General features: G+C 35.4%; 1 protein-coding gene across 8 annotated transcripts in view; it reads right to left on the bottom strand.

Moving 5' to 3' along the window:
- Window positions 1-27,098, bottom strand: part of LOC145686323 (U2 small nuclear ribonucleoprotein auxiliary factor 35 kDa subunit-related protein 2-like) — a 497,978-nt gene that overhangs the window by 231,406 nt on the left and 239,474 nt on the right. For all 8 annotated transcript variants that reach the window (XM_081759527.1, XM_081759529.1, XM_081759531.1 and 5 more), the window contains one exon: window positions 11,204-11,299. In XM_081759527.1, the coding sequence (XP_081615653.1) occupies window positions 11,204-11,299 (96 nt within the window). The remainder of the gene's footprint in view (window positions 1-11,203; window positions 11,300-27,098) is intronic.

The raw sequence follows: 27,098 nt of genomic DNA, 5'->3' as shown, positions 1-27,098 counted from the left end.
CTTTCAGTATAACACATGTCCTTAGGGGGGAGTAGGGGTCCGATTTTTTGCGAAAAGTTGAGTATCTTACAAGCCGTTCAACTTAGAGAGCTGAAATTCAGGATATAACTCTTTATTAAAAATAAACAGAACCGTCCTGGCATTTTTAAAAATGTCTTTTATGAGCGGGGGGGGGGGGGGATTTTCTATATATTGGAAATTTGTAGTGGTTTGATTTGTAAAAATAATCGAAAACGATTGATATTAGTTGAGAAACAAATTGAGCAATGAAAACTACAGTCCTTCGCATTTTATACCCACTGCTTTCTATTATAATAATTGCTGAAGCTGATGTTTAATATTTGGAGCGTTCAGAGCATAAGGCAATCAAGCTATAAAGTTCTGAAAAAAAATGGACATAAAATTTGTATTCCAAGCTTAATTACATGGGCATTTTAAACTAGTAAGGCATGTTTAATTATAGGGAAAGGTAGTTTTTTCTTTTTTTACTTTGGTCTACTTTATCTTGATTTGACACTTTCAAATTTTATCCTGTTTTCTACTGAAATGTATCTGTAGGCCAACAAAGAAATAATTATATAAGATAAATTTACATTCACCTTAATTTGGACTTTGAGAAACACTTTACCATTGTATACCAAGGTCAGATCCACCGGTATTGTAACAGAGCGGTGCTTGAGCGATTGACGGTAGGAATTCAAACTCCGATAAGTGATAATTTCACAGTCTTGTTTTATTTCAAGTGTAACCTCTTTAGTCAATGGAGAGAAGGACGTGGATCATGGGTCAGATTTGATGACGATGAGTTTTGGTGGATATCAGTTGGTCACAATGGTTCAGAGTGGTTCATAGTTAGTGGTGGGTCCATTCTGTTTCTATCATTAATTTCATAGTTCACAATCATTCTGTCTTTTAAAGACACAATCGTGGAACGTAGTATTTAATATTAGTGATGTAATAAACCCATAATGGGGCACTTCTTGTTTTACCTTGGTACATTGTACTTTTGCAATGTTAAGACAAGTGTTTACCTCTTCTGGGTAGTTTCACAGTTTCACATTTCTAGAGGTGGTCACGGAGTTTTCAATGAAGGATTTATTACCATCTTGAACGCTCGCTATTTTGCACAAGTTAGCATAAAGACTCGAGTCTCTTATCTTTTTTTTTTTTTTTTTTTTTTTTTTAAATTTTAGCAATACTTTTAAATGACATACTACTTGGTTCCCCTTGCCATTTTCAAATTTTGAGTTGCACCCCTCCTGAGACCCTCCGGGGAACCTTGGGGCAAATCTTTTTCCTCGACACGGGGTACCTTTGAAATCATAAAATACGTGTTTTTCGGTTTTGACATCTGTTTCATAGTTTCAGACTTTTATTAGTGCCAACGGAACTCATGGATACCATGCTTCTTTATTCTCTTAGTTTTGAGATACAAGCACCCATGCCGTAAGCATCAGTGGACCACCGATGCGCAACTGGCGTCCTTTCACCAAAAGTTTGTGATCCCACAGCTACGATCCATGGTGGCCCCACTTCCGTTTTGAAAATTATACTACCAGCGGCAGACTCGACGAAACGCCAACCAACCACAAAATTCCTCCCCCAAAATATGTTAAATTGCCTATATGCCTGATTTGTTTATATTCAGGTGAGTGTAAAAAACACTAGGAAAGAAAAGCAAGTATCCCAAGGTGGGCGCGAACCTTCAACCTTTAGTCTACTTGCAGCGTATTCTTCTGACTTCGCTAAGGAAACGATGAAGAAATTCCCGCTTGTAGAAGAATAAATTATTGAGGTCTTAATTTAGCCAATCAAACAAATCCCTCTATCTCGAGTTCTCGTACTGTGAACCGTTTCGAGATTTATTACTTTCTGGTGGGGTACTATGTGCAAAATTTGAGAAAATCGCCGACGCGCACCTTCGGAGCCTCTCCTCTTTAGTGCAATGTTGACCAGAGATGGTGTGGGTCAATGAAACCTTGATCCGCATCATACTGACCCACCACACATCGTGACCCACGACCCACCAAAACCCAGAATGACTAAACACACAACGTGACCCATTCACCCATTATGACCCACTCTTACCCACCACCAACAATAAACAACTCTGAACCATTGTGACCAACTCCGACCCACTAAAATACATCGTCATTAACTTTGATCCATGATGCATGCCATTCTCTCTGCTGACTAAAGAGGTTATATTTGTAATAAACCAATTTTTTTTAGTAGTTAGCTCCTCTAAAAACTCTCAGCCTGCATCTCAAAAGTCAAGTAGTAAGTCCTATTGCCATTGCTACAATTGGAAATATTAAAATCCAAAAGAGCCTGAACTTCTTTCTTCATTACAACCAAATGAAAAAAAAAAAGAAGAAAAATGGAAATCTTGAAAGTAAAACGTAGACAAACCTACCAGTGTTTAGAAAATGCTATCTAGAAGGCACTGAGCAGAATGGGTCGGTGGGTCAATGGGCCAGTGTGAGTCGCGGTGAGTGGTGTTTCGCAGTGGGTCACGAATTGTTGACCTGCGATCCACTGACCCACTCACAGATTTTGACCCATTTGACCCACTCAATCTCTGATTTTAACATGTAGTATATCATTTAAAAGACGAAACATATCTACACAATTTTTTCTCGATTGCGAAGGCTAGCTTGATACATATACTAGTTGAGATGGTAATTTCTTCTTAAGGCGAGAAATTGATACGATTAAAAAGCCCATCTTGGCGTTAGTACAAACTACATTCCAAAGTTATTAGAAACGCTTTCGCGACCCCAGAAAACTATTATTTCGACCAAGCCTCTCATCCTCTGAAGACGGGGATGAATCTGGATATAACGCCATTGAGTGCCTCACTACTCATCTCTACGACTCAGAAAATAATGGATAACACTCTACAACCAGTCGTTTTACACTATTTTTACATGTCACTCCTCCCAACTTCCATCCCTTGAGGTATCTGACTTCCACAATATTTTTTTCTTAGATTGAAAGTAATATGTCTCCCATGTTAGGTAAAAGTTGCTCCAAACATTCCGGAGTTTCGCTGGAATATACACGTATACATACATCAAAACATTTAGAGCTGTGTGAGCAACGCTTTCGATGTTGCTCCTGTAAATTCAAAATCCAGATGGCATAGTCGCTCATGCCAAAACATGGCATTAAATGACATTGTGATTATAATAGCATCACGAACTCAAACTATGGATTTGACACTAATTTCAGTCATTTGAGACATTTTATTTTTCATCCTTTATCACCCGCTATGATGATGGGTTTTGAATCGATTGAGTTGATTTTGAGTTTAACGTTCCGTTGAGCAGTGAGGCTATATGAGACGTAGACCTACTAATTAACGTAGAATCCGAACTACATGAGCTCTCGCTGGGGGCCGAATCTGGGTCTCCCACGCCAAAAGCGTGTGCGCTATACGCTTAACCACAAAGGAGCTTTACGGTGAGAGTTAAATTTGGACTTTAATCGGACTATCGGAGTTGTAATTATAAATATCTGCAACAACGAGAACTATGGATTCGACACAAATATCGATCACTTTCACTTTATACATATCCCCTCCAACTCCTAATAGCTTACCCCGAGAGTACTCTTTTTTTAGACTGTAAGCACTATATGTAGGAAGTTTGTATACATGATGGAACATACATACACAATATATATATATATATATATATATATATATATATATATATAGATAGATAGATAGATATGAGAGGCGGAGAGAAAGGGACCACATCCAACAAAAGCATTGCAGATTATTGAACTAAAACCCTTTGGAAAGAAATCCTATTCTGTCCTGTTTCTAAAGTATAAATAAGTCTCTTCGACATGACTTCGTGTTCGTAGATATCCTGTTTACATGGTTTTGGGGATCGTGAGTTTTGTATCTGTTACCAAGATTGGAGTTTGTATAATAATTTCTGTTTATACCCGCAAGTCTCTTTACCTTTCAGAAAGCGTAAATCACTTGCTGTAATGAGAAAATTGAGAAGTAACTTCCGTATGACAAATAACTGCAAATAAATACACTATATAATTTATTTATTGCGATGATATTATTTTCTTAATTTGTGTTTAACATTCACATATAGAATACCAACGTACTGTGAACACCTGTTATATTTTAAATATAATAATCACTATGTTCTGCAATGATTATATGTTATATATATATACAACTTATGTATTTTAATGTAATTATTTTATATAACTTTTCATGCATTGCGGAAAATAGAATTTCATAAACAAAAAGCACTGACCCAAATAAGAATCGAACTCAGAACCTTACGATTTGAAATCCACGGCTTACCACTGAGCTAACCCAAACGCTTTTCGGAAAATACTTCTAGCGATATATAGCTGTATTTAAGAAAATTATCACATTCATTTCCAGTGCAAACGCTGTTTTTGTTCTACTTTGAATTTTTATTTTAGTACTCAGGCGAGAATTATGTTCTGTGTCTTAACTTTCACCATTCTTTTACATATGGAAAGATTCGTTTACGTATCTAAATGTTCCATTAAGTATGGAGAGAAAAATGACAAACAAGCATGTGCTGACAGTAATACAAAGTTTCTAATATTGTATCGTTAAGTATTTCAAACAATGTTGCTTTCTTATACACTTGGTAACAAGTCTTATTACATTTAAAAGAAAAACACATCTGCAAACTTTTTCCCGATTGCAAAGATTGGCTTTAAGTTTCGAACCTGGTTTACTTTTTTCCGAAGATACCCGAAGTTGGACTTAGAAAATTTTTACCTCGAAACTGCAATAAAGAATGCGCTCAACCTTTTTGAGACAAGATGTACATTACCTCCTAGAAAATTATTAGAAGTTTTCCTTTTATAACTAACTGTTCCGAATTTACTGCTTTTATCTTTCTGTATAAAAAAAGGTCAAATATAAAAAAAATATATATTAAAATAATATCATAGCAATAAATAAGTTATTACTATTCAAAAAGAATGTAATTTCGATATTCTGGTAGTTGAAAAGATACATTTATTGTGATTACAAAACATTATGAAACCACATATGCATTACTCTCTTCGACAACAACATTTCTCAGGCAACAACATATTCCCGTGTTCTCTGGTAAGAAAAATAAAGTGACAAATGCCTAACACATGCCATTTTAAAACACAATACCATTCACTGAAGTCAGCATAAATGAAAATAGATCATAATCAGGAAGTGGAACGTCCAGGTTATAAGATAGATTCATTAAAACCTCCCGGCCAAGTTCTTTAAATTTTTCACGGAATGTTAACGCTATATGCTGTTTGGCGTTGTCAGCGTGGTACATGACCCCTTCGTTTGATCAGTTCCGACAACTTCTTTTGAACTGATAGTTGCACTCAGGCTAATTGTCGACAGTACATTATGGAATCTACTGTTCTGCTCGGTCACACCAGTTTGCACGATCCGATTAGAATTCCGCCACACTCATAAAGTAACCTCCTGGGGTTCAGTATGGAATTTAACACAGACTTCGGAACTTCTCATCGTTTCTACTACGATCTTTCTCGTACATGTTCTCGTAGATTGTTTATTTTTCATTATTCGTAACTAACCGCTTCAGAAATTGTTCGAGTTCCTTACCTTTCCGTAGAGATACACGGATAGAAATTTGATCGAGCAAATGTTTCCGACTAAGATCATATAATACCCAAACGTCAAGCTTCTCCCGTAGTCAGCTTTCCCCAAATGGTTTAAAACTGTGTAGTGAAGCAGGTTCAGGTCATCGGCCAAACCATGACTGTTTACGTGCCGCACCTCCACGATTTTTTGACACGTCATCCAGTTATGCTATGGTCACTGCAAGGAGCATTTTGGACATCGAAACTTCCAGAACTAAAGCGACTGAACAATCTATTCGCTGTTCCTTTTACCTATAAAAAGCACAAATTTCTTCAGGGAAATGCGTTGAATTGCATATTTCTTAAATTAAAATTGTAAAACATGGAGTAGTTTTGCGGAAACTTGGTTCATTTTCACCTCAATACTTTATGTGTGATTATAAAAATGTCAACAGTTCTTGGATATCTATTAGCTTAAACCATCAATTACGTTAAGCTGACCCGCTGTGACCCATATACCCTGAGATCTGAGACCCTAATATCAATTCGTGAGAAGAAGGTGCATTACTCCATATACTACCTGATCATTTTTATAGATATTTGCATTAATCCAACAAAAGTATAAGTCTTTCAATTTCAAACCCCTTGGTTATTCTTCTTTTTCCAGGTGCTTAGGAACATTTGCGGAGGGAACCCAGCAGATGTTTTCCCACCATTTGTTCAAATATCTATTATTCTCGACCAGTCGCGTAACTAGTTTTACTGCGTCCTGCATCGCTCGATCATCGATTTATTCATACCCCCCCCCCCCCTGTCGCACGTATTTCAGCTCCTGCGTTATATATACTAACAGTATACAAAACTTTTTTATTAAGAAAATTAAAGTTTTTACTTATCTTTTTCCTAATTTATCATATAAGTAGGAAGTACAGGGTAGTTTTATACGTATCAACTACGTTTCTAACAGGCCCAACTTTCGTTTTATTCCCGGGTAGGGATGGAACCCGAAAGGAGGCGCAGTGCGTTGATTGGAATGACTCAGTATGCAAAACTTTCACTGGTGAGCTAGCTAGACACCTTTCACTGGGTGAGCTAGCTATACACACATTGTAGTGACGATTGTCCGGGTATCGCCCAGTGGGGACCCAAAAAGACGAGTAAAATATATAAATTAGCCGCTAATAAAGCCTTTGTTCAAAGGCTGTGGAAAAAGAGTTATAAATTTTCTCTCAAAAGCAAGATTCTGACGGCGTTCTCCACTCATACCAGGTAATGTATGCCTTTCCAGTTCGTAGTAATCTTGGATTCTCTCGTGATGAACAACATGGCTTTCCTCAATGGCGAAGATAAATACGTATTATGAAGCACTCCAGTCCACATTTTTAGTTAGCGAACCAAATATCAAAAATATCTCAAGTTATTTTTCACACATGCGCCCCTTTTCAAAAATTCCTGGATCCGGACCCGGAATCGGCCGTTGCCAATTAACTGCTAATAGTCATAGTGCACCTTTTGAAATGTTTTCAAACGTTTATTGCATAAGGAACAGTTTTCCGTATTCTTTCTTTTCGCGCCCTGGAGCAACTGCTCTACTCGCTCCACTGTAGTTACGTCACTGTTCTCCATGACACATTATTCCTTTCTTGTATAATGTCTAATATTGCATTCAAAAATCTCGTTCACATTGCTTTTGGTCATCTGGTATTTTGACTACCCATTTAAAATTCCGAGAATGTGACAGAAGGTAATTATTTTACCCTTCTCCGCCCTTGAAATGCTCACGCAGACTGCCATGGAGAGAGGACATATTGACAATATCCGAAAAATTACGTGCTTCTTTCAATTCTTGCATTTTTTTTTAACACAATCCTTTTTGTGAGAGATTTTTCTCCCTCCTCTTTGAGAAGATACATTTGAGTTGAAAGGTATTCCGAAATTTAATGTTGTTACACTTTATGGAACTTTTCTGTATAACAAAAGCCTCGCCGACTTTAGAAAACAACAAAATATATTGTGATATTTCCCATAAATAGAAGCTTTGCTTTGTTATAATTAAATATAAACTAATTATTTGCTGAGCAAAACTATATATTTTCATTAATGTTGAATGTTGAAGAAGATGGGAGGCATATCAACATACAGAAAAGGAAGCAAGAGACTACTGGAAGTAATAAGGGAGAAAACAAGGAAGAAGAGAGAAGAAGAGCAAGGGACATTGATGAAGAAAAAAGGAGTGATATACAAAATTCAGTGCAGCGAGTGTGATTTGGTTTATATTGGAGAAACTGGAAAGAAACTTAGAGAACGTACAAAACAACATAAAGATGACGTTAGGTTAGAGAGACAAAAATGCTGTCTACAAACAAATAAGGGATATGGGACATGCAGTAAATTGGAAAGAAGTGAAAATTCTAGGCCATGAAGATAGAAGTATAGTCAGAAAATGGAAGAAGGCAAGATGTATTGAAATGGAGGGTAATAAATTAATGACCTGGAACTCAGGACTTAACACAGACCAACAGTAGAATAAATTGTTACAAAAGCTTAAAGTATAAAATGTGTGTCGCTCTACGTCTCGGCTTAAATATCTGTCACAGTTTCAAATGTACATGTCAAGAACAGGTTGATGAAAAAGGCTTACATGCACTAAGCTGCTCTAGGAGTGGAGATCGAATTTCTCGTCATGGAGAGCTGAATAATATAATAAGATGAGCCCTTGCCAGCATTGATGTTCCAAATATTTTAGAACCATCTGGAATGTCCAGAGATGATGGGAAACGACCAGATGGAGTGACATTAATCCCTTGGAAAATGGGGCAACGACTAGTATAGGACGTCATCTGTGTAGACACATTTGGACCTTCCCATTTAGCTTCATCATGTAAAGAGGCCGGAAATGCTGCTGAGACTGCCTGTAAGCGGAAACACACGAAATATTCCAAATTAAAAGATCATATGTTTATTGCCTTTGCTATGGAAACCATGGGAGCTTTTAGCAAGGAAGCTAGGGAATTCCTAAAGGAAATCGAATTAAAATTAAATCTGAAGACAGGAGATCAAAGAAGTGCACAATTTTTATTTCAACGCATTAGTCTAGCAATTCAGCGAGGAAATGCAGTTAGCATTTTAAGTTCCTTCCCTTCTTCTAAAATGGAAGAAATTTTTTATTTGAAATGAACCAGAAATTATGATACATTTTGGACTTAAAAATTTTGTAAACTATTTAAGTTTTGTTAGCTGCATGATATTTCTCATGCTACTTCCAAAGATGAGGAAGATGTACTTATTCGCTCTTCTCAATTATGAATAGCCTAGTTTCTAAATGTGAATATATATATTGATTGTTGTACATGTTATATAGGTGTAATAGTGTTTATATGTTTATTTATTAATTATATATATATATATATATATATATATATATATATATATATGTGTGTGTGTGTGTGTAATTATTTACTTAATTGTTTAAGTTAAATAATTGTTAATTTAAATTAGTTAAGATCGTCATTTTGCGTAATTAGCAATAATAGAATGAATCTATGTAGAAAATTTTCAAATAAGTATAATTGAAAGGGATTTGCTGCTGCCAGTAGCCAATCAGAAGAAAGATATCTTAGCGGTTGTATGTATATACGATTGTACAGTTATCCTGTATCACATAGTGTCTGATGAAGCCAAAGAGTTAGTTGGCGAAACTGTAACACGTGTTGAATTTTAATGAAAATATATAGTTTTACTCAGCAAATAATTACTTTATTTTTAAAAATATATTGGAAGAACGGACGAGATAGAAAGTTTGTCACATACATTTTAATTAGCACCAGTCATTGCTTTTATTTATAAATTGAAGAAAGAAAATCCTTGCTTTTTTGGTTCATTTTGGAAGATTAACAAAGAATCCTTTATTAAAGACCGCTTGCTATCCAAGAGAAAAACACTCATGGGTATATAAAAACTAGTAAAAAAAAAAAAAAGAAGAAACGTGAGGCATTCTGCATTTAAAACGTGAAAGGTGACCATTCTTAGGAACACAAGTAGTACCATTATCGATTGCATGATAGTGTGTCTGTTTGTCTTTGAAAGAATTCTGACTTTGTATCTTTAGGTAGAAGCAACAAGAAGTCTGTAAAACGATTTTCACATTAAGATCTATTATTCAGATATTTGGACAGAAAAAGAAAAGCTTATAAGTTAATGAACACTTACGATGGTTGATTTAGATATTGTATGATAAATAACGAAACAGCGATTTTTTGTATTAAAGTAATAGTGGTTAGCGAACAAACGTAGTAAGTCAAAGACCCGAATTCGATTAACTATCCAATCGTACCTTTCTCCCACTCTTTAATTTTAATGATTTCCCACAAGATGGAAATTCGATTACATAGTTAAAGTGAAGTATTATGACGGTGGAGTTAAATCCCTTATAAGCAGAGCAATCAACCGACTTTTTCTCACACCACATCCTTTATAAATGCAAATTTAATCAACTTCAACAATGAACATTTTATGAGAAAGAGAGGAAAGAACAGAATTTTTCTCTGAGCATAATTTTTTACATTTTCACTTTGAATTTCACTTAACTCGCTCTACAGAGTTTATGATGTGACAACAAATACCGGTTGTTTTCTTCATCTATCATAACATTTAAATCATTCACTAAAGGAGTTCAATTTTCCAATATCATTGAATTCAACCCTACAGATAATATACTGAGAGAAAAATTCGCTGTTTTAACCAGTTTTATTCTCTAAATTTCATTGAAGCTGTATTTATAGTGAAAAAGATGAGAAAATATTAACTGCTTTATCCATTTATCATGTAAAATTGTCACACGTTGAAGTTTCTTAACAATAAACTAAAGTTTGTGAGATGTGGTACATTCTGGAACGACGACGTTCTGCCATTCTGTTCAGAAATTAAGACTGATTGTGGTAGCAGCTGCATTTTCGAGACAAGGTGTATTTAACTTTGTTGCATGGAACTAAACTCCTTATAACTATTAATAAGTAATGTACAAAGTATTTTCAAATTCCATATGTGCTTATAAATTACATTACCCATTTTAGTCTCAAGCTGAAGCAAAAGAATGGAGAATAACAAAGAAAGGCCTCACCTTTTATCAGCAATTTAATCTACATTGACAATCTACTACAAATTTATTAAGCAGATATTAAGATTTATTTAGATATTCCATTTCACAAATTATCATTTTATGTGGAAGTTTTTTTATGTGGCCTCCCACAATCAATAACCCATCATCCCTCTAAGTAGTAAACTTCGTACGGCCTCGATATTATTTCTCATAAAAAATTTCTGTTTTCATTACACAAGTTGCAAAACATTTCTTATACAGGTAAACAAAACTTTCAGTTTCCATTACGTAAATTGCGAAACATTTCTAACACTGGTAAATATTTTTTGACAAAACTAACTCGCAATTTAGCATTTAACTAACCTTAGAGAACCTACTTGATTCCTGTTCATTATGACTCTAGTGGACAGTAACACTGCTACTTACTCACACTTTTTTTTTTATTATTTTTTTTTTTATCTGCTTATGTCTGTATTTTAAGATATCTTCACTCACCTGCTTGTTTTGTTTCTCTTCGTTTTGTTTTCTCTTTTCTTCTTCTGCTTCCGCCATTTTCCTTTGCTCTTCCTCCCATTCCTTTCGAATTATTTCCTGCGAAAAGTAGAATTCAGATTTTTAATAATCTGTTCCTCCTTATACTCTCTCAGAAGAAATGGCCGTAAAGGTCTTAGTCCGAACTACAAGAAATTTAAGTATCACTGGACAATCCAAAATATGCGAATCTTATCTACGTGAATATATATATATTTCCATTTATCTGCAGGGAAACGCAAGGAAGATCATATTTAACAAGTTCTCCGTAAACAGTCGCAAAGAATTTTAAATTTAACCATTTTACAATAGTTTTGGGTTAAGTAATTCTCTAATGCAATGCTGCTATTAACACTACGGAACATCCAGAACTGAGAATAAAGTTCGTTGAAAAATAATTCTTAAATATTCATTTTGAAACAACACAAAAACAGTTATGTAAAATGGAAGGGAAATCACTATTACACTATAAAGCATTACTAAGCCTCTCTACCCTTCAAAAGTTACTTCCCACTTATCACTGTAAAATGAAAATTAAATATATGAAACTAAAGTAATGGATATAATGGATAGTTAAATAAATTATAGCAAATGTATAGATAATGGTATTTATAAGAAGTTGAACATAATAAACAAATATATTTTATTAATAAACACACAAATAGGAAGTAAGTTCTATAGGTAAAAGATACTACAAGGTCCACTGCACTTTCATACTTGCAATTCATTTGGAGTTCAAATTTAGATCAGCAATTGCTTACTCGTAAACGTTATCTCTTCTATATCGTCAATGGTGTAAGAGCTAAGAGACTGATGGGAATTTCTGGAAGAATAAAGTGAACGTCAGAAAAGTTTTGACAGGTGACTTAACACACCATGTGAGCTGGCTGATACACCTCTACGTAGTTCTGGTTGCTCTATAATACTGTATATAATACAGGGTTCCCACGAAAAAGTGAAAATTGATTTCACTGATTTTCCCTGACATTCTCTGACACAAATTCTTTTTTCTCCCCTCACATAAATTCTTGAATATAAATGGGAAGATATGAACTAAGTTTTATCATACACTTTTTCAACGGCCTCCTTCATCCCCATAGCCATCCAACACACATCTTTAGTTACCATTTACATATTTTAATGTTCAATATAAGTAATTATTATTTACACAAAATTTAACATGTAAATATACAATAATATATGTATGCTACAGTAATGCATATCTTGACATTCGAAAATTAGACATTTTTTGCTTGAAAAAACAATAAAAAGCAGTCAAGAATATATTGCCAACTCTCCCTGAACCTAATACTATCAGTCCTAATATTGTAAACTCTGAAACACGTTAATCCTCACATTTACATTTTTAAACAGAAGTTTGTTTTGCTTTCACTTCTTGAATTTGTTCTACGAGAGCATCTTGTTTTTGTTTGTAACACAATTCGATTTGTTTCTTCCTTCTGCAATTTCTTAACTCCAGCACTTAGTTTTCTGCTTTCACCTTTGATTTTATTTTAATCTGCACTTTGCATTCGTTTCTGTTTAAAGTATTTATCATAGTGTCTCTCAGCTCAACGAACTGAGAGAGGCATTCTTCGATCAAAAGGAAGAGATTACACACCTCCATAGTAGATACTTGCATCATGCACTCACCTCTGTACTACCAGAGAATTTCGGTATAGTTTTCTACAATAAGTGTCTTATCTGAGAATCCGCCCTCCACTGAGGCACTGTCTTTGGATAAAACTAAACGTATTTTCACAACATGCCGGAATGTTCTTGTTTCTTGGACATTACCTTTGCAAAAAAGTCACCTAACCTGATGCTGTCCAGCTTCTCTTCGTATTCTCTGAAGTTAACTGAAAGAGACCCTAGGTTTCAGTGCAGAAAGATATAAATTGATACTTTGCTTTCTCAGGTACAGAATCAGATATTCTGTTATGCTCATGCAGAGTTTGTAGGATGTCTTTCTAGTCTGAACAACTTTTGGATTGTTCTTTTGTAGCCTGGGGTTCAAAGCTGACAGAGCACATACTAGTTTGTACTTCAGAGGGCTCCTTTCCACAATTTTCTTGATTGTGCCCAGCAAAACCCTTTCGATAGCCAAGTCTGATAGCTAGTTTACCTTTATCTGATGCTTTCAGTTCTTTCAGTAGTTTTTCTATCTTAAAACTTCTCTTGCACTGTCAACAAGTTTCATAAGGCTTTGTTTGACTCATTAGATTACTTAAGACAGAAAGAAGTTCTGAGTACAGGAAACAAACAAATGGCTCAAGACTCTGGAATTTCCTTTAAAATTGTTCACACACTTCTGTGACAGTTTTGAAGAAACATAATTTACACTTCATGAACTGTCTTGCACATTTACATTCTCTGATTTTCCATTACATTTTACGCAAAATGCGTGATTTTCCTGACTTTCCCTGACATGTCTTCATTTACCTGGCATTTCCTGACTTTTCCTCGTTCTCCAGAATGTGAAAACCTCGGTAATAGCTATCGCATTCTGCAAGTTGTTTGAATTGAAACGCTTCAGGCCATGTAAATAAATAAATAAATAAATAAATAATAAAAACACCCCTAAACCTAGTTCATATGAAGAAGGAAGTAATATCTTTTTTTCTGCAGTTGGTACGATATACCGTCAGCTTTTCGACAATTGGTCGCCATCTGCAAATATATTTTCGGATAATAACTAGATATAACGCATTTTAATCAGCAGATTACTGCCACTGCCAAAACCTACAGTTTAAGTAAAGAGACTCATAAATTCATCTCGTCAATGGGGCTAATTCCTGATATCAAAAAACAAAAACTGACAAACGCAAGTTCCTCCTAGGACTACACAAGGTCGTTTCAGATTTGGAAGTAAAAAATTTGGAACTCTTACCAGGTCGAAATATACCGTAACGTCACCAAAGGGTGTGCTCGATGTACAAGCTGTTTGTTGGCTATCGTCCTCCATCCCAGTTTCTATGCAAGAAGAGCGCACTGAACCACAGTTTGTTCAAGTCTATTCCATTTCTCTTAAAACGTTTGCAATGACCGTTGATGCCCGGCTATCGACGGCGCACTGGCCGTTACAAAAACCTAAACTTACAAAAATCGTTGGGAGTGCATCAGACGATTTCATAAGTGTAGCTATAAAGGAATTTATATGGACTCCCACTTTACATATCATCCGCTTCATGCACGTCACTGCTGACTTGTCTATAACTAGACACTTTGTCTTGGTAATGAGAATACAATACGTGTTGCTGCCATATAGTGAGAATATAATGGCGGTATAGTGACTCCAAAATTAATGAGTGGTAATGAGCTAAATATATTTTAGCCATTTTTGGTCGAGAGACGAAATTAAAGAAATATTTAGGTAACGAACATTCCAGGTAAAGAAATCAACAAAATAAGGTTAGGTTAGCTGACCTAGATAACTTTGCAAAATTTGGTGGAGTAGAAAATTATGTTACTACTTCGATATTTCTGAGTAAATTTGAACATACAGCTGATCTTAATGATATACCAGAAGATAGATACGTTGACGTTCTAGGGTTTTTATTAAATAGGTACAGCCGAAGAATGATACAATATCAACAGAAGTAAATTTAATAGCTATGAGAATTTCAAATATTTCAAAAACCAGTTCCAATCTGATCCCTTTATCGCGGCCAAGATGGCCAGATTACAATCCAAATCTTATGATGCAAAGTCCGACGGTACTATGTACCAATTTGTGTCAAATAGGTACTACAAAATTACAAAGTTAAATCCCGAACCTTTTGTCCTGAATACTGTTGTTATTATTGCCACCATATTATCAAAAACAGCTAGTTACCTTACATATGAATAATTTCTCATAGTTGTTAAATACTGTACGACATTTAAAAAGTCTGTCGAACAACTACAACCGTAATGATCATTATAGAAATGGGTTTTTCAACAAACTAGTACGTATGAATCAAGTTGAAGAAAAAAGTAAACCAGATAAATGAAAACTATAACGAAGCAAACAAAATAACCAAGGTAAAAGCAAACAGAAAAGCTTTTTCAAACGTAACCAAACATTCACATACTGACGGCGAATATGATGGGAATGTAAGAAGTGATGATAATTATTCCGACGGTAGAAGTGATTCAGGTTTTCAGCAAGTAAGTAGATCCAACAGTAATGAAAATATTAGTTGTAATGCAAGTAGTGTTAATGCTCAAAGGCAATGTATCAACCAAAATCAAAATCTCAATGGTAAGAGTGGCCCGCCGAATTATCGATTTCTAATGCCACCTAACACAGGTAATGGTAATTTTGTAAAATCATAAACATATAATAATCCTAATTGTTACTCGCAAGCCAATGGTTATTTTCGATATCAAAACCCAAACTGCTCTCAAAAACGAGTGCGTTCTTGGAAGTATCTAAGATTGTGAAAAATCACGGTATAAATGATAATGCATTCAACATTCTGTACTCCACAGAGGTTATTATTGTTAGTAAAAATTTTGTAAACGTTACAAAATGGGATAATGAGTATTCCTCTGATAGCGAATATGAATCTGAGGGTGAAACAAGCCAAATTCTACCGACAGCAGAAATTTACGTGAATATTGTTGGCAATAAAGTCAAAGCTCTCTGCGACAGCGGTGCGTCAGTATCTCTGGTTAATTGCAAATCGTGGAAACCAGTGTCTAGTATAATTTCGAACACTCAATTGAAACCTGCACCTCGGGTGTTGTTGGTCGAAAGCTCAGGCAATCGTAAAAAGCTTGTTAAAGGCGAAATTAATTGATGCATTCAATTTCGGGAGTTATTATTTGATGTGAGGGCCTTAGTGGTTCTTGACCTTAGCACAGAATGCCTCTTGAGGAGAAACTTTTGTCTCTTGCTGACGCAAAATTAGATTTTCGTCAAGGAAAATGGAAAAGTTGTCGTACTTCCAGTGTTACGTTCAAACAAGGATAATTCTGGTTCTAATGCTAGCAATCTTATAAAAAGATTGTCACGTAGAGAAGCTGTAAAGGACAAGCCATATGTATGTAACATTTCTGCGGTACCTGTTATCGGAACCCTGTTATCGAAAATTTTAAAGATGATGATGATTACTTATCAGATGTTTCATGTTCAGATAGAGTATGTCCCATCATTTACAACTTTGTTTGTGAAAGTAATTCTCTACAACGCAAATGGTTAAAAGAGCTTTCAATTGCGGAAGACATGTAATAATTTAAGAAAAGAAGCCAATCAATTAAATTTTGTGCAGCATACATTTGAAAATTTAAATTTAAACCAAGCTGGTGAGGAACAATTTCTACTTTCATGGTATGCAACGGAATTAAATTGATGAAGAAATTTCTCATTCTCATTGCAAAATAACAATAAAAGAAATGCCGGTTAGACGCAGAAGTAGAAAACTCCTCCACTAATAGAAGTCACTACGTTTCTTTGCAGGAAAGTCGTGAAAAGTTTCATTCTACTGAAAACTTATCCGGGGAAAACTTTTCGATTTGTTGATTAAACATTATGGAATTTTTCAAGACCGACCGGCCACGTGTAATCAGTTCGAATATACAATGCAGGTGGAAAATACAGAAACCTATAGTGAAACGACAGTATTCTCTTCCATTTAAATTTAAGCAAGCCATCGTGATAAATTTAAAGAATGGTTAGAATGGGGTGGTTTTAAACTTTGCGAATCCACCCACAACCATCCAGTCCTTTGTGTGCCAGAGAAAATTACTGATAAACTGCGCAGTTGTGGATTTGACTATGTTAAATAAACATATGAAGCTTAAGCAGTTAAAAGTAAATAAAATCCACGATTTATTGTTAAAATTTCACGGCGCCAAGTATATGTCTAACATCGACCTCGTGTCAAATTATATCACTTTCTAAGGACTACAGGCCAAAACTCGCCTTCTCTTGGAATGGGAACGTGTAGTCCTTTACTGTGATTCCGTTCAGATATAAGAACAGGGGATGTAGCCTTACGGAGTGCCTCCAGAAGGTTTTAGGATTTGGTTTGTACGACAAATTGGTCCTTCATATAGATAATTTATCCCTACCTACAGCCACATTTGAGGAACAATTCAAAATTTTGGATTAACTTTTACTAAATTAAGCCAGGCAAATATGACTGGGAACCTTAAGAAGTCTTCTGTTTACAATTTTAATTTTAATTTCCTTGGTTTCATTGGAGTGTTGCACTGTATGGGGCGGAAACGTGGACATTACGTAAAGGTGACGAAAATCGACTGGAAACCTTCGAAATGTGGGTGTGGAGAAGAATGGAAAGAATTAGTTGGGCCGAGCGGAAAACGAATGAGAGAGCGTTAGAAATGGTGGGTGAGAAAAGAACGCTTGTAGACATTATTAGGAAGAGGAAGAAAAACTGATTGGGACATTACCTAAGAAGAGACTGTATCGTGAGGGACGTCCTAGAGGGTATGGTGGTGGGAAAGAGAGGGAGGGGGCGAAGGAGACTACAATTAATGGATAATATTAAAACAGAAAGATCATACGCGAAGACGAAAAGGTTAGCGGAGGACCGTGGACCATGGAAGCTTCTCAGCTGCGGCAAGTGACCTGCCAATAAAGGCAGAATACCTACGATGATGATGATGATGATGATGGTTTCATTGTAACTCCAGAAGGGATTTCAAAAGACCCCGCGTATACTGAGACGATGTTTAGGCGTTTCTGAATGGCGCAGTAAGTGTGTACGGGTTCGCTGAAAAAGGTAAACCTCATTTCGATCTATTGAAGAAAGGTAAAAAATTGTGTCTATGTCTGAAGAATGTGAAAAGATAATTATCTCATCCCCGGCCAGACAAAGATTTCAACGCAGTGACAGATATTTCCAACCGCAGTTAGGGAGCCAGCTTGTATCAAGATTATGATGGCGAACGCTATATTATAGGGTTATAAAGTAAAGTCCTGTCACCAGCACAACGTAACTAGATTATTTCAGAGCTCGGAGCTCTTGCAGTGGTAACAGCTGTTAGACGTTGGAAACATATTTTATGGTAGACATGTGAAAATATGTACGACCATTATGCGTTACTATATTTAGACATAATTCGCCACTGGAAGTCTAGACTTGCTAGATGGAGTCCGGTAATGCAATGTTTCGACCTTAAATTTGTTTGCATAGCAGGTAAAAAAAAAAAAAATACCCAACCCAGTGATGCCCTTTCCAGAGGGATTATCACGTAACGATGAGTTACATGTTATTAACAATTTTTAAGTTTCGCCAACTTTGTTCAAAAATATGACGGTATCAGAACCAATTGATAAACAAAGATAACATTTTGAGTATGACAAAAATTCCTAAATAATTAGAAGATCCTAATAATGCTTACAAAAAATTGAAAAATCGAAATTTAGATAAATTCTATAAATTTGAAAGTGGTATTTTAATGAACAAAAATTTTCACTTTCAAAATTCTGGGAGCATCTGTATTCCTCCCTCATTACCTCAAGAAGTAATTAAACATGCATTGTGAACGTGGGCAGTTTGGTTTAAAAGGCATTTGCTTTTGTCAATGATATTTTCTACTAGAAATCGTTGAGAAGGGATATTAGTAATTTTATTTCTAATTATACTGAGTGTAAGAAAACAACGATAGAAACCTCCCCTCCAACAAAACCGTTACTAACAATTTCCACTCACTCTTGTATCCATCGATGCTCTAGGGCCTTATCCTGAATCATCAGCAAAATGTAAATATGCACTGTCAATACTTGATGCTTTAACTAGGTATTATATGCTGTATCCAATGAGAAACAGAACCACAAAATGTGTTTTGAAATGCTTAGTCATACTATTTTACTCATTTGTGTTTGCCGAATGCTGAATTGGTATACAGTGGAATTTGCTTTAGTTTACAAAAATTCCAAGATAAAATACACGAATACAGCATCAATATACATTACTTAAGTTCATATCATCCTTCGTCATCAATTCTTGAATCCATGCATCCTAAAACAAATAGATTAAAATTATTGTGTAAAAAGTGATCATACAGCTTGAGAAAAATATATTCCCTAAATTGTAATCCTGTTCAATTATTCTACATCAAGCAGCCTCGGAGTTAGCCCAGCTAGCTTGCATCCCAATGTGAAAATAGAAAATTCAATTTTTCGACAATTTGGTATTGTGTCTCATGAAAATGAAAGTACTGAACAATCTCTTTCGGAAGGGAAATGATTAATGGTTGACACAAAAAGAAAGGAAATTATTCATAAAAGACATGAAAAACATAATTTGTAACAGGTACAAAATAAAACAATGACTTGATATTCCTTCATCAAAATCACTCAAGTTCTGCAACTCATAACAGTGTCAAAATTTTTCGAGTTGTATCGTTGGCCGTTAACATGTAAAGATATAAATAATGAGTTTTTTCACTTGATTGACGCGTTAACGGGAAATTCAGCTGGTAAACATTCGGTAGATCGTATGAAGGTATGGAGACCTACAAAGGAAACAAAGAAAATTATGGCTTGATCTTGCATTGAAACATGGTGGTCCTGAAATTAAAAAGCAGTTAAAGAATCAGTTTAAAGTTGAAGAAATTTTGAATCATATCACTGAAATTATGTGTAATGTGCGTGAATCACTGCAGGTTAATCTTGCCATAGTAGACAAAGCTCTTTTTCATACCAAATATGTCAATAAAATTGTTGTAGCAATATTGAAGTATGATGCATATTTACAGGATTTCTGTGACCTAGAATTATGTTTTAAAAATTTGCTAATGTTTCTCGTGAAGTGTTTCAAACTCCTTAGTGCATCAACTAAAAATATAAGTGTTAACAAACAAATCTGTTTGTCCATGTGTACACAATTCCAGTTGCCTGTTTTTGGTAGCGCGAACTAGTGTCTTTGTCATTACCATTTTTGACTCCTCAGCAAGGAGCTACAAGACTTGATGCAAAAAAAGTTGTGTGTTCTACCATGATAACAATAATAGTATTTTCTTCTTTGTAGTATTATTCCTTACTTTAATGATGATATAACTATCTTTTTAACACATTACTGTAAATTGTTCTAAATAATTAATGTTTGTAAAAGACACTTGAACAGGTTAAAAAAACCAAATATCAGTTAAAAAAGAAAAAACAGTGTTAAACATGTTTCTTTAATAATGTGCTTATTTAAGCGGAATGTTATGTAATCAATAAAAATGTATATTTCAGTGTTAACTCAGACAGGATAATACATACATAAACGATTTATATAAACATTAGTAATTCAAATGCCCTCGTCATCGGTTAGGTTTTCTGACGTGCCTTTTTTGCGTACGCGATGAAGTTAGCACTGTACAAGTAGTAAACCATGACAAATTAATAGTGGAAGTAAATGACCTTGGTATACGTAAATGGTGTGAAGAAATAGCTATAAGTAATGATAGTGTTCCAGGGTTCTGAAAAGATTTTGACTCTATCCGAAAATCTCTCTGTCCATGTTCGACGCTATTCTATGACTGATTCAAACAGCCATATTTTGTTCTTCTTGTGTGTCTGTATTCAGTCTTCTGCCTTATTATAAAGTTTCGTTTATGTCTCTGGAGGTCTCACTCTTTAAGTTACTGGAGACTCCGTACAGCAAGAGGACAATCTTTCAATAACAAACAAGCAATTGAAAAAGAAGAAGAGAACAGTGTGTGCTGACAATGAATGAAAAGAAGGGCGGCAAAGATTTTATTGTCCTTACTTGAAAGTACTCATAAATTATTAATTCCAGCTTAAAACTAATCAATGTCAGTAAGGATAAAAGTATCAAAGCTATAATACGATATCATTTAAGGAAAAATTGCTAAATGTAGACATAATAATTGCGCAGTACTGCAAATATTCCGTGTGCGAACTACAAGTTAATCCTAAACGGGCGTAATGTACATATCTATTAAAACAAATAAACAAAAAAGTCAAGTACACTCATGTGGGTTTGTATAAATATAATTATTGTGTATTGTTCATTTTTATGTTCCTTTTATTTCAGTATCTTCTATATAATAAATTGTGTTATACAACATATGAAAATGTGAAAAATTCCAGGCAATGTTCTGTGCATGTATAGGTACATGTGACTTTAATAGGCACTATACTGGCGCCTGTAACTGTAAAACGCATGTTAGTTTCCCACTGACAGGTGAATCTACCTGTGGCTATAAACATGTGATACATGTGTAGATGGTTTCAATGTCAGAAGTTCTCAAACATGCAATGAAAAGTATCTGTACATGTAAAGGAAACATGTAATGTACATACACCAAGGCACATGCATAGTACAGGTCCATGTAATATACCTGGGACATACAAACACAATAGGGATGTTCAAAAAACATGATTCAAATTGATGGCATGTGCCTGTAATCTATCAGTCACATCCATGGGAAATGCTAGTTTTTCCTCTTATGCCCATGTACTTAACATATACATGTAAAACACATGCAAAGTACCAGCAGAACGATAGAAAAAATGTTATGTAAATTACGTTTAAATGCGTAAGATAGGAGTGAAAAACATGGAATGTACAATACCTGTACATATAAATGAAAACAGGTAAGGAACATGCATCCACGGAAAATGAATGTCACAGGTACATGTATTGTACCTGACAGACGTAGATAAAGCGTACATGTACAGGGAATATAAGACAGGTAAATCAGTATGTATCGAAACTACATGCCACATGCATAGGAAATGCAAGATTTCCCCCGTATGCGCAGGTACTTACCATGTACATGTAAAACACCTGGAAAGTGCATGCAGATGGATAAAAAGATACGATAATGTGTGCACTAACATGCAAAAGTCAGAAATTAGAAACATGCAATATACAGCATCTGTACAAATAAACGTAAACATATAAGAAGCATGCACTTGACATAAATTTTTTTTTTATATTTTGAATTTTAATGAAAAATGAAAAAATGATTCTTGATTGGTAGAGATAACAAATTTTTTTTTTTTTGCAATCGACTTGGTTTAAAATTATAATTGACATAAATTATTTTGTGAACTTCGACACCTAAGTTACAGATCCGGATAGGGGAGGGGTAAGTAACTAGCACGGCAGTGGTCAGGCCCTGTGTTGTAAAGTAGCCTACCATTCCTATATTCACTTGGTGTAATTGGGGAACTGCAGCCAGGGTGGCCGCACGCTAGAATCAATACCAGAACCTGCTGAATGCCAAGCTAACCTTCTACCAATCAGAAATACCTCTTCAGTTACATACATGCAGGTTGAAGATTTATGATAGTAACAAGTGAGTTTCGTTTCAAAGTGTGAAACTCATGCAGAGTTCTAAAATATGCATATGCAATATTGACATCGGAAATCGTAGATATATGCTTTTCGATTTCAATAGATGGATAAGGTCAGAGATGAGACTTATTGTTCGACCGATAAATTGATATTAAAAGGTCATGTCGAGCTATCTATTACCATTTTTGCTCTATAGAGATTTATATCGGAACCAGAAGTAGCAAAATTTTGCAATTCACGGCTCCCAAGCGTTGGAGCTGAATTTGGAGGCGAACACGATCGGGTGCTTCACCATTAATCTCAGCGACCTCGAAATGGTTATTAATTTGACTCAAATATCGGTCATTTTCGATTATTTTTATTATTCGATAATTATTTTTAAATGTCTCGGTGACCTCCTGGTGACTCGGACCGAGTCGATGGGGCTGATTTTGGAAGTAAACGCGATCGGGGATTTCAGCATTGATCTCAGCAACCCCGAAAACGATGTATTTGACGCTAATATCGATAATTTTCGATTATTTTTACATACCTCGGTACAAAACCCCTCTCTTTGTGCCTTTTAGTTCTCCAGCCGACGGGGATGAATTTGGAAGTAAACGCGATCAGGAGTTTCGCCACTGACCTCAGCGATCTCGATAACTATGCATTTGACACTAATACCGGTAATTTTCGCTTATTTACACATATCTTCGTGATCCGCCTGGCAATTGTCGGTTGATGTGGCTGAATTTGGAATTATACGCGATCGCGAGCTTCAGCATTGATCTCAGCGACCCCGTAACTATAGATTTGACACTAATATTGTTAATTTTCTATTATTTCTACATGTGTTGGTGACCCTCTGGTGTGGATGAATTCTGAAGTAAACGCGATAAGGAGTTTCACCACTGACTTCAGCGATCTCGAAACTTATGTATTTGACACTAAGGGTGGCGAGCACCAACCGAGAGTAAGTGAAACTAAAGTAGTAAGTTACTAAGAGAGAAGGAAATCGGCGACTTCCAGTCGAGAGTACTGAACTAAAGGAGTAAATTACTACAGGAGTAAATTTTTCATTTACTACTGTAGTAAATTTATTTACTCCAAAACTGGTGGAGGGCACCATCAAAGAGTACGGTACTACATTAGTAACTTAAGGAGTAAATAAGGCCAAAATTTACTCCTAACCAGTAGTAGGAGTAAAGTTAGAGAGTAAGATGAGTCCTTTGGTTTCTACGTGTTAAATATCGAATTCTATGGATTACCTGGACTACGAAGAATATATGAAGATGGAGGAAGAAGTAGACATCCCAAGAATGAGAGTTTTAGTGGAGAGAAGAGACCTATTTACAATGTATAGTGACATTGATTTCAAAGAGCGTTTTGGGTTGCTTAAGGAATCTTTTGAGCGGCTGCTTGATATGTTGGAGCCGTTACTCCAGCATAATTCTGACAGGAACCGTGCTTTGTCTCCTAGGCTGCAACTTCTTTGTAGACTGCGAATCCTTCGCAATGGTACTTATCAAATCTTAGCAGGGGATCTCATTAACATACATCGTAATACTGCTGGAAGAGCTTTTAACAGTGTGATAGACAGTTCAATTGCCTTAAAGCCAATATATATATATATATACAGTGGCGGATCCAAGGGGGAAGCTATAGGGGCTATAGCCCCACCCCCTTGACGCTGAGGTTTACACTGGATAAAATGTGCTTCAATCCTGCTTTACACTGGATAAAACGGCAAACTATGGTTTAGCCTTTCTCTTGATCATATCCTGGATTCGCCACTATATTATATATATATATATATATTGATTCCCGAATGTCATAGGGGTCATAGATTATGTACCTATACCCATACTTTGTCCTTTTGAAGCACAAGCAGAACTATACAGAAATTGCAAGAATTTTTTTTTTTTTTTTATCTATACACAAATCATTTCTGATGCTTATATGGAGATTTTGAACGTGGTAAGCCATTGGTTAGTTCCACGCATGATGCACGCATTTGAGACAATAGTAGAATTCCTCGAAAATTGGAAAACGAACAATATAATGGGTTGCTTGTTGGAGATAGTGGATATGCCCTCTCCAAACATCTTATGACTCCTATGTTTCGACTTCAGACAGGAGCCGTAGGGCGCTACAATAAAGCCCATGTTACAAGATGTGTAATAGAATGTACATTCGGTGTTTGGAAGAACCGTTTCCAAATTATCACTAAAACAATGCGATATAAACAAAACATGTGTGGGAATGTTATTGAGGATACTGCAGTTCTGCACAACTTTGAAACAGAAGTAGGTGTGTTTCGCCCTGATGCTGTGCAGTGTTTCTTTCAGAAAAAATGTCCCGGAGGGAACACTTAGTATTCGAAGGGGATCATATCAGAGTTGGAGTGGGTCAGTGGGTTGTGGGTCAACGGCATGTGACCCACTGTGACCCACCACCCACCGTGACCCACTGCGACCAACCACCCACCATGACCCACTGTGACCCACCACCCATCATGACCCACTGTGACCCACCACCCACCGTGACCCACTGCGACCCACCTACTCAGTATGATCTACCGACCCTCTCTGCTCACTGCATTGTAGACAGTATCTTCTGAAGACTGGTAAATTTATCTTCGTTTTACTTCCAAGACCTTCATTTTCCTTCCTTTTCCACTTGTTTCTGTCTACTTACCTGAGGTGAGTATATCTAACCAAGTGAAAAAACAACTTCAGGCGTTTTTGGATATTGATATTTTTAATTGTAATAATAACAATAAGACTTATACTACTACTTGGCTTTCGAGACCTGTGTGTTTTTAGAGGAGCTAACAACTGGAAAAAATACATTTTTGAATCACTGTAATATATAAATTATTATATAAAAAAATGAATGTAACTATGTGTGCCTGATCATCACGGCCGAATTGCAAAGTCAAATTAAATTACTTTTGGTATGTAGTTAGGCCTTAATCCAAAGTGGGATGTTGTATTGCTTTCATTATAATAGCTACATATCCTAAGGAGGGTGAGGATCCGAATTTTTGCGAAAAAAAAAAAAAAAATTAGTATCTCGCAAGCCGTTATACTTACTGAGCTGAAATTCAGTGTATTAACTCTTTATTGAAAATAAACAAAATGTGTAATACCATATTTTTAAATTCTCCTTTATGGAGGGGGGCACTTTCTATATATGGAAAATTGGTAGTGAGTTGGTTTGTAAAAATGATCGAAAACGATCGATGTTATTTAAGAAAAAAAAATCAGAAACAAAAAATTACAGTGCTTGGCTTCATGTATCCATTGCTTTCTACTATAATAATTGCTGAAGCTTATGTTTATTATATGCAGCGCTTACAGCACAGGGCAATCAACTCAAAAACTTGTGACTAAAATAGGCATAAAATTTGTACTGTAAGCTTAAACACTACACTTGAGAAGAATTTAAGAACAGCAGTAAGGTACTTTGCAATTATTATGGAATGTACAGTTTATTAGGACGAAATACAAGAGGTTACATTAAGCTAATAAAACAAAAGTTGAATTTTTTGTCCTAGTAAAAAGACGCACGGTTAACATTGCTTTTGGTTTAATATTCACTGCTAAGATTTTCATAATTTATATAAAACTATGGAACAAAGAAAATATTGTGTTTTCTTTGCAAAAATTTAAAAAAAATGTATTTTCAGTCTCTATATAATATACATTTGTATGAAAGCATTTCATTATTTCTTTAATAAACAAAACGAATCTTAAACATATTTGTTTCTTTGTTGCAAATACATAATTTTTGAATTTCACGCTGGCGATATACAGCAAACCTGTTTTGAAGAAAAACGATAAATTGTGTACATTAGTATATCGTAAATGGCTTTGTTACTCAAAATATAAAACTACATTCAGACAGTAAGACATGAAATAAAATCTATCTATGTCTCTTTTCGGGTCAAAACGTGGTGACTGGTTGACACAAACATTGCTTCCAAACAGGAAAATGTAATAAAGTATAAGCAAAAATAATGGGAAACAACAGTACTTAAATGAAACAACTATGAAAGGCAACAGGATTGCGTCTGAATATCTTTCGTCAATCGTAGTTTTTCTGGCATTTCCTGTTAAACTTGCGCAAACTTGCTTCTTGGGAATGGTATTTTAGTCGAAAATTCGCGTTACTCAGTTCTTACATCGTTGTTTCGTATAGTATATTAGTATGTACGAAAAATGTTATGAAAATGTATTGCGCTCTCAGGAAACCTGAATATCCCTTGTAAGCAACGAAAGTGATGTAAGTGCATATAGCCTAAATGTTCATGTAGGTGACACAAATGTTACCGGCCCATGTCAAATGTACTGTACAGGTATGTAAGATCTCTGTTGCCAGCAAGGAAACAGGTGAAAAACATGCGTTGTTTTATGTGCGAAACATGAGATGTATATGAATTGTCCTAGCACCATTCAGGCATGTCATAAGCAACATATATGCTGTAAGTCCACGTAACAAGCATTGTGTATATACATTATATGCACATGGCGTATAACTAAAGCAGATAAAATAACTGTATTCAAGTATAAAAAAAGTAGAAAAAATCAGAATTAATTAGCACAAGTGTT

The sequence above is a fragment of the Thermobia domestica genome, chromosome 5 (assembly GCF_964235325.1).
Source record: "Thermobia domestica chromosome 5, izTheDome1.hap1.1, whole genome shotgun sequence".
Classification (NCBI taxonomy): Eukaryota; Metazoa; Arthropoda; class Insecta; order Zygentoma; family Lepismatidae; genus Thermobia; species Thermobia domestica.
Note: the sequence above shows the minus strand (reverse complement) of the source record. Positions and strands in the feature narration are given on the sequence as shown.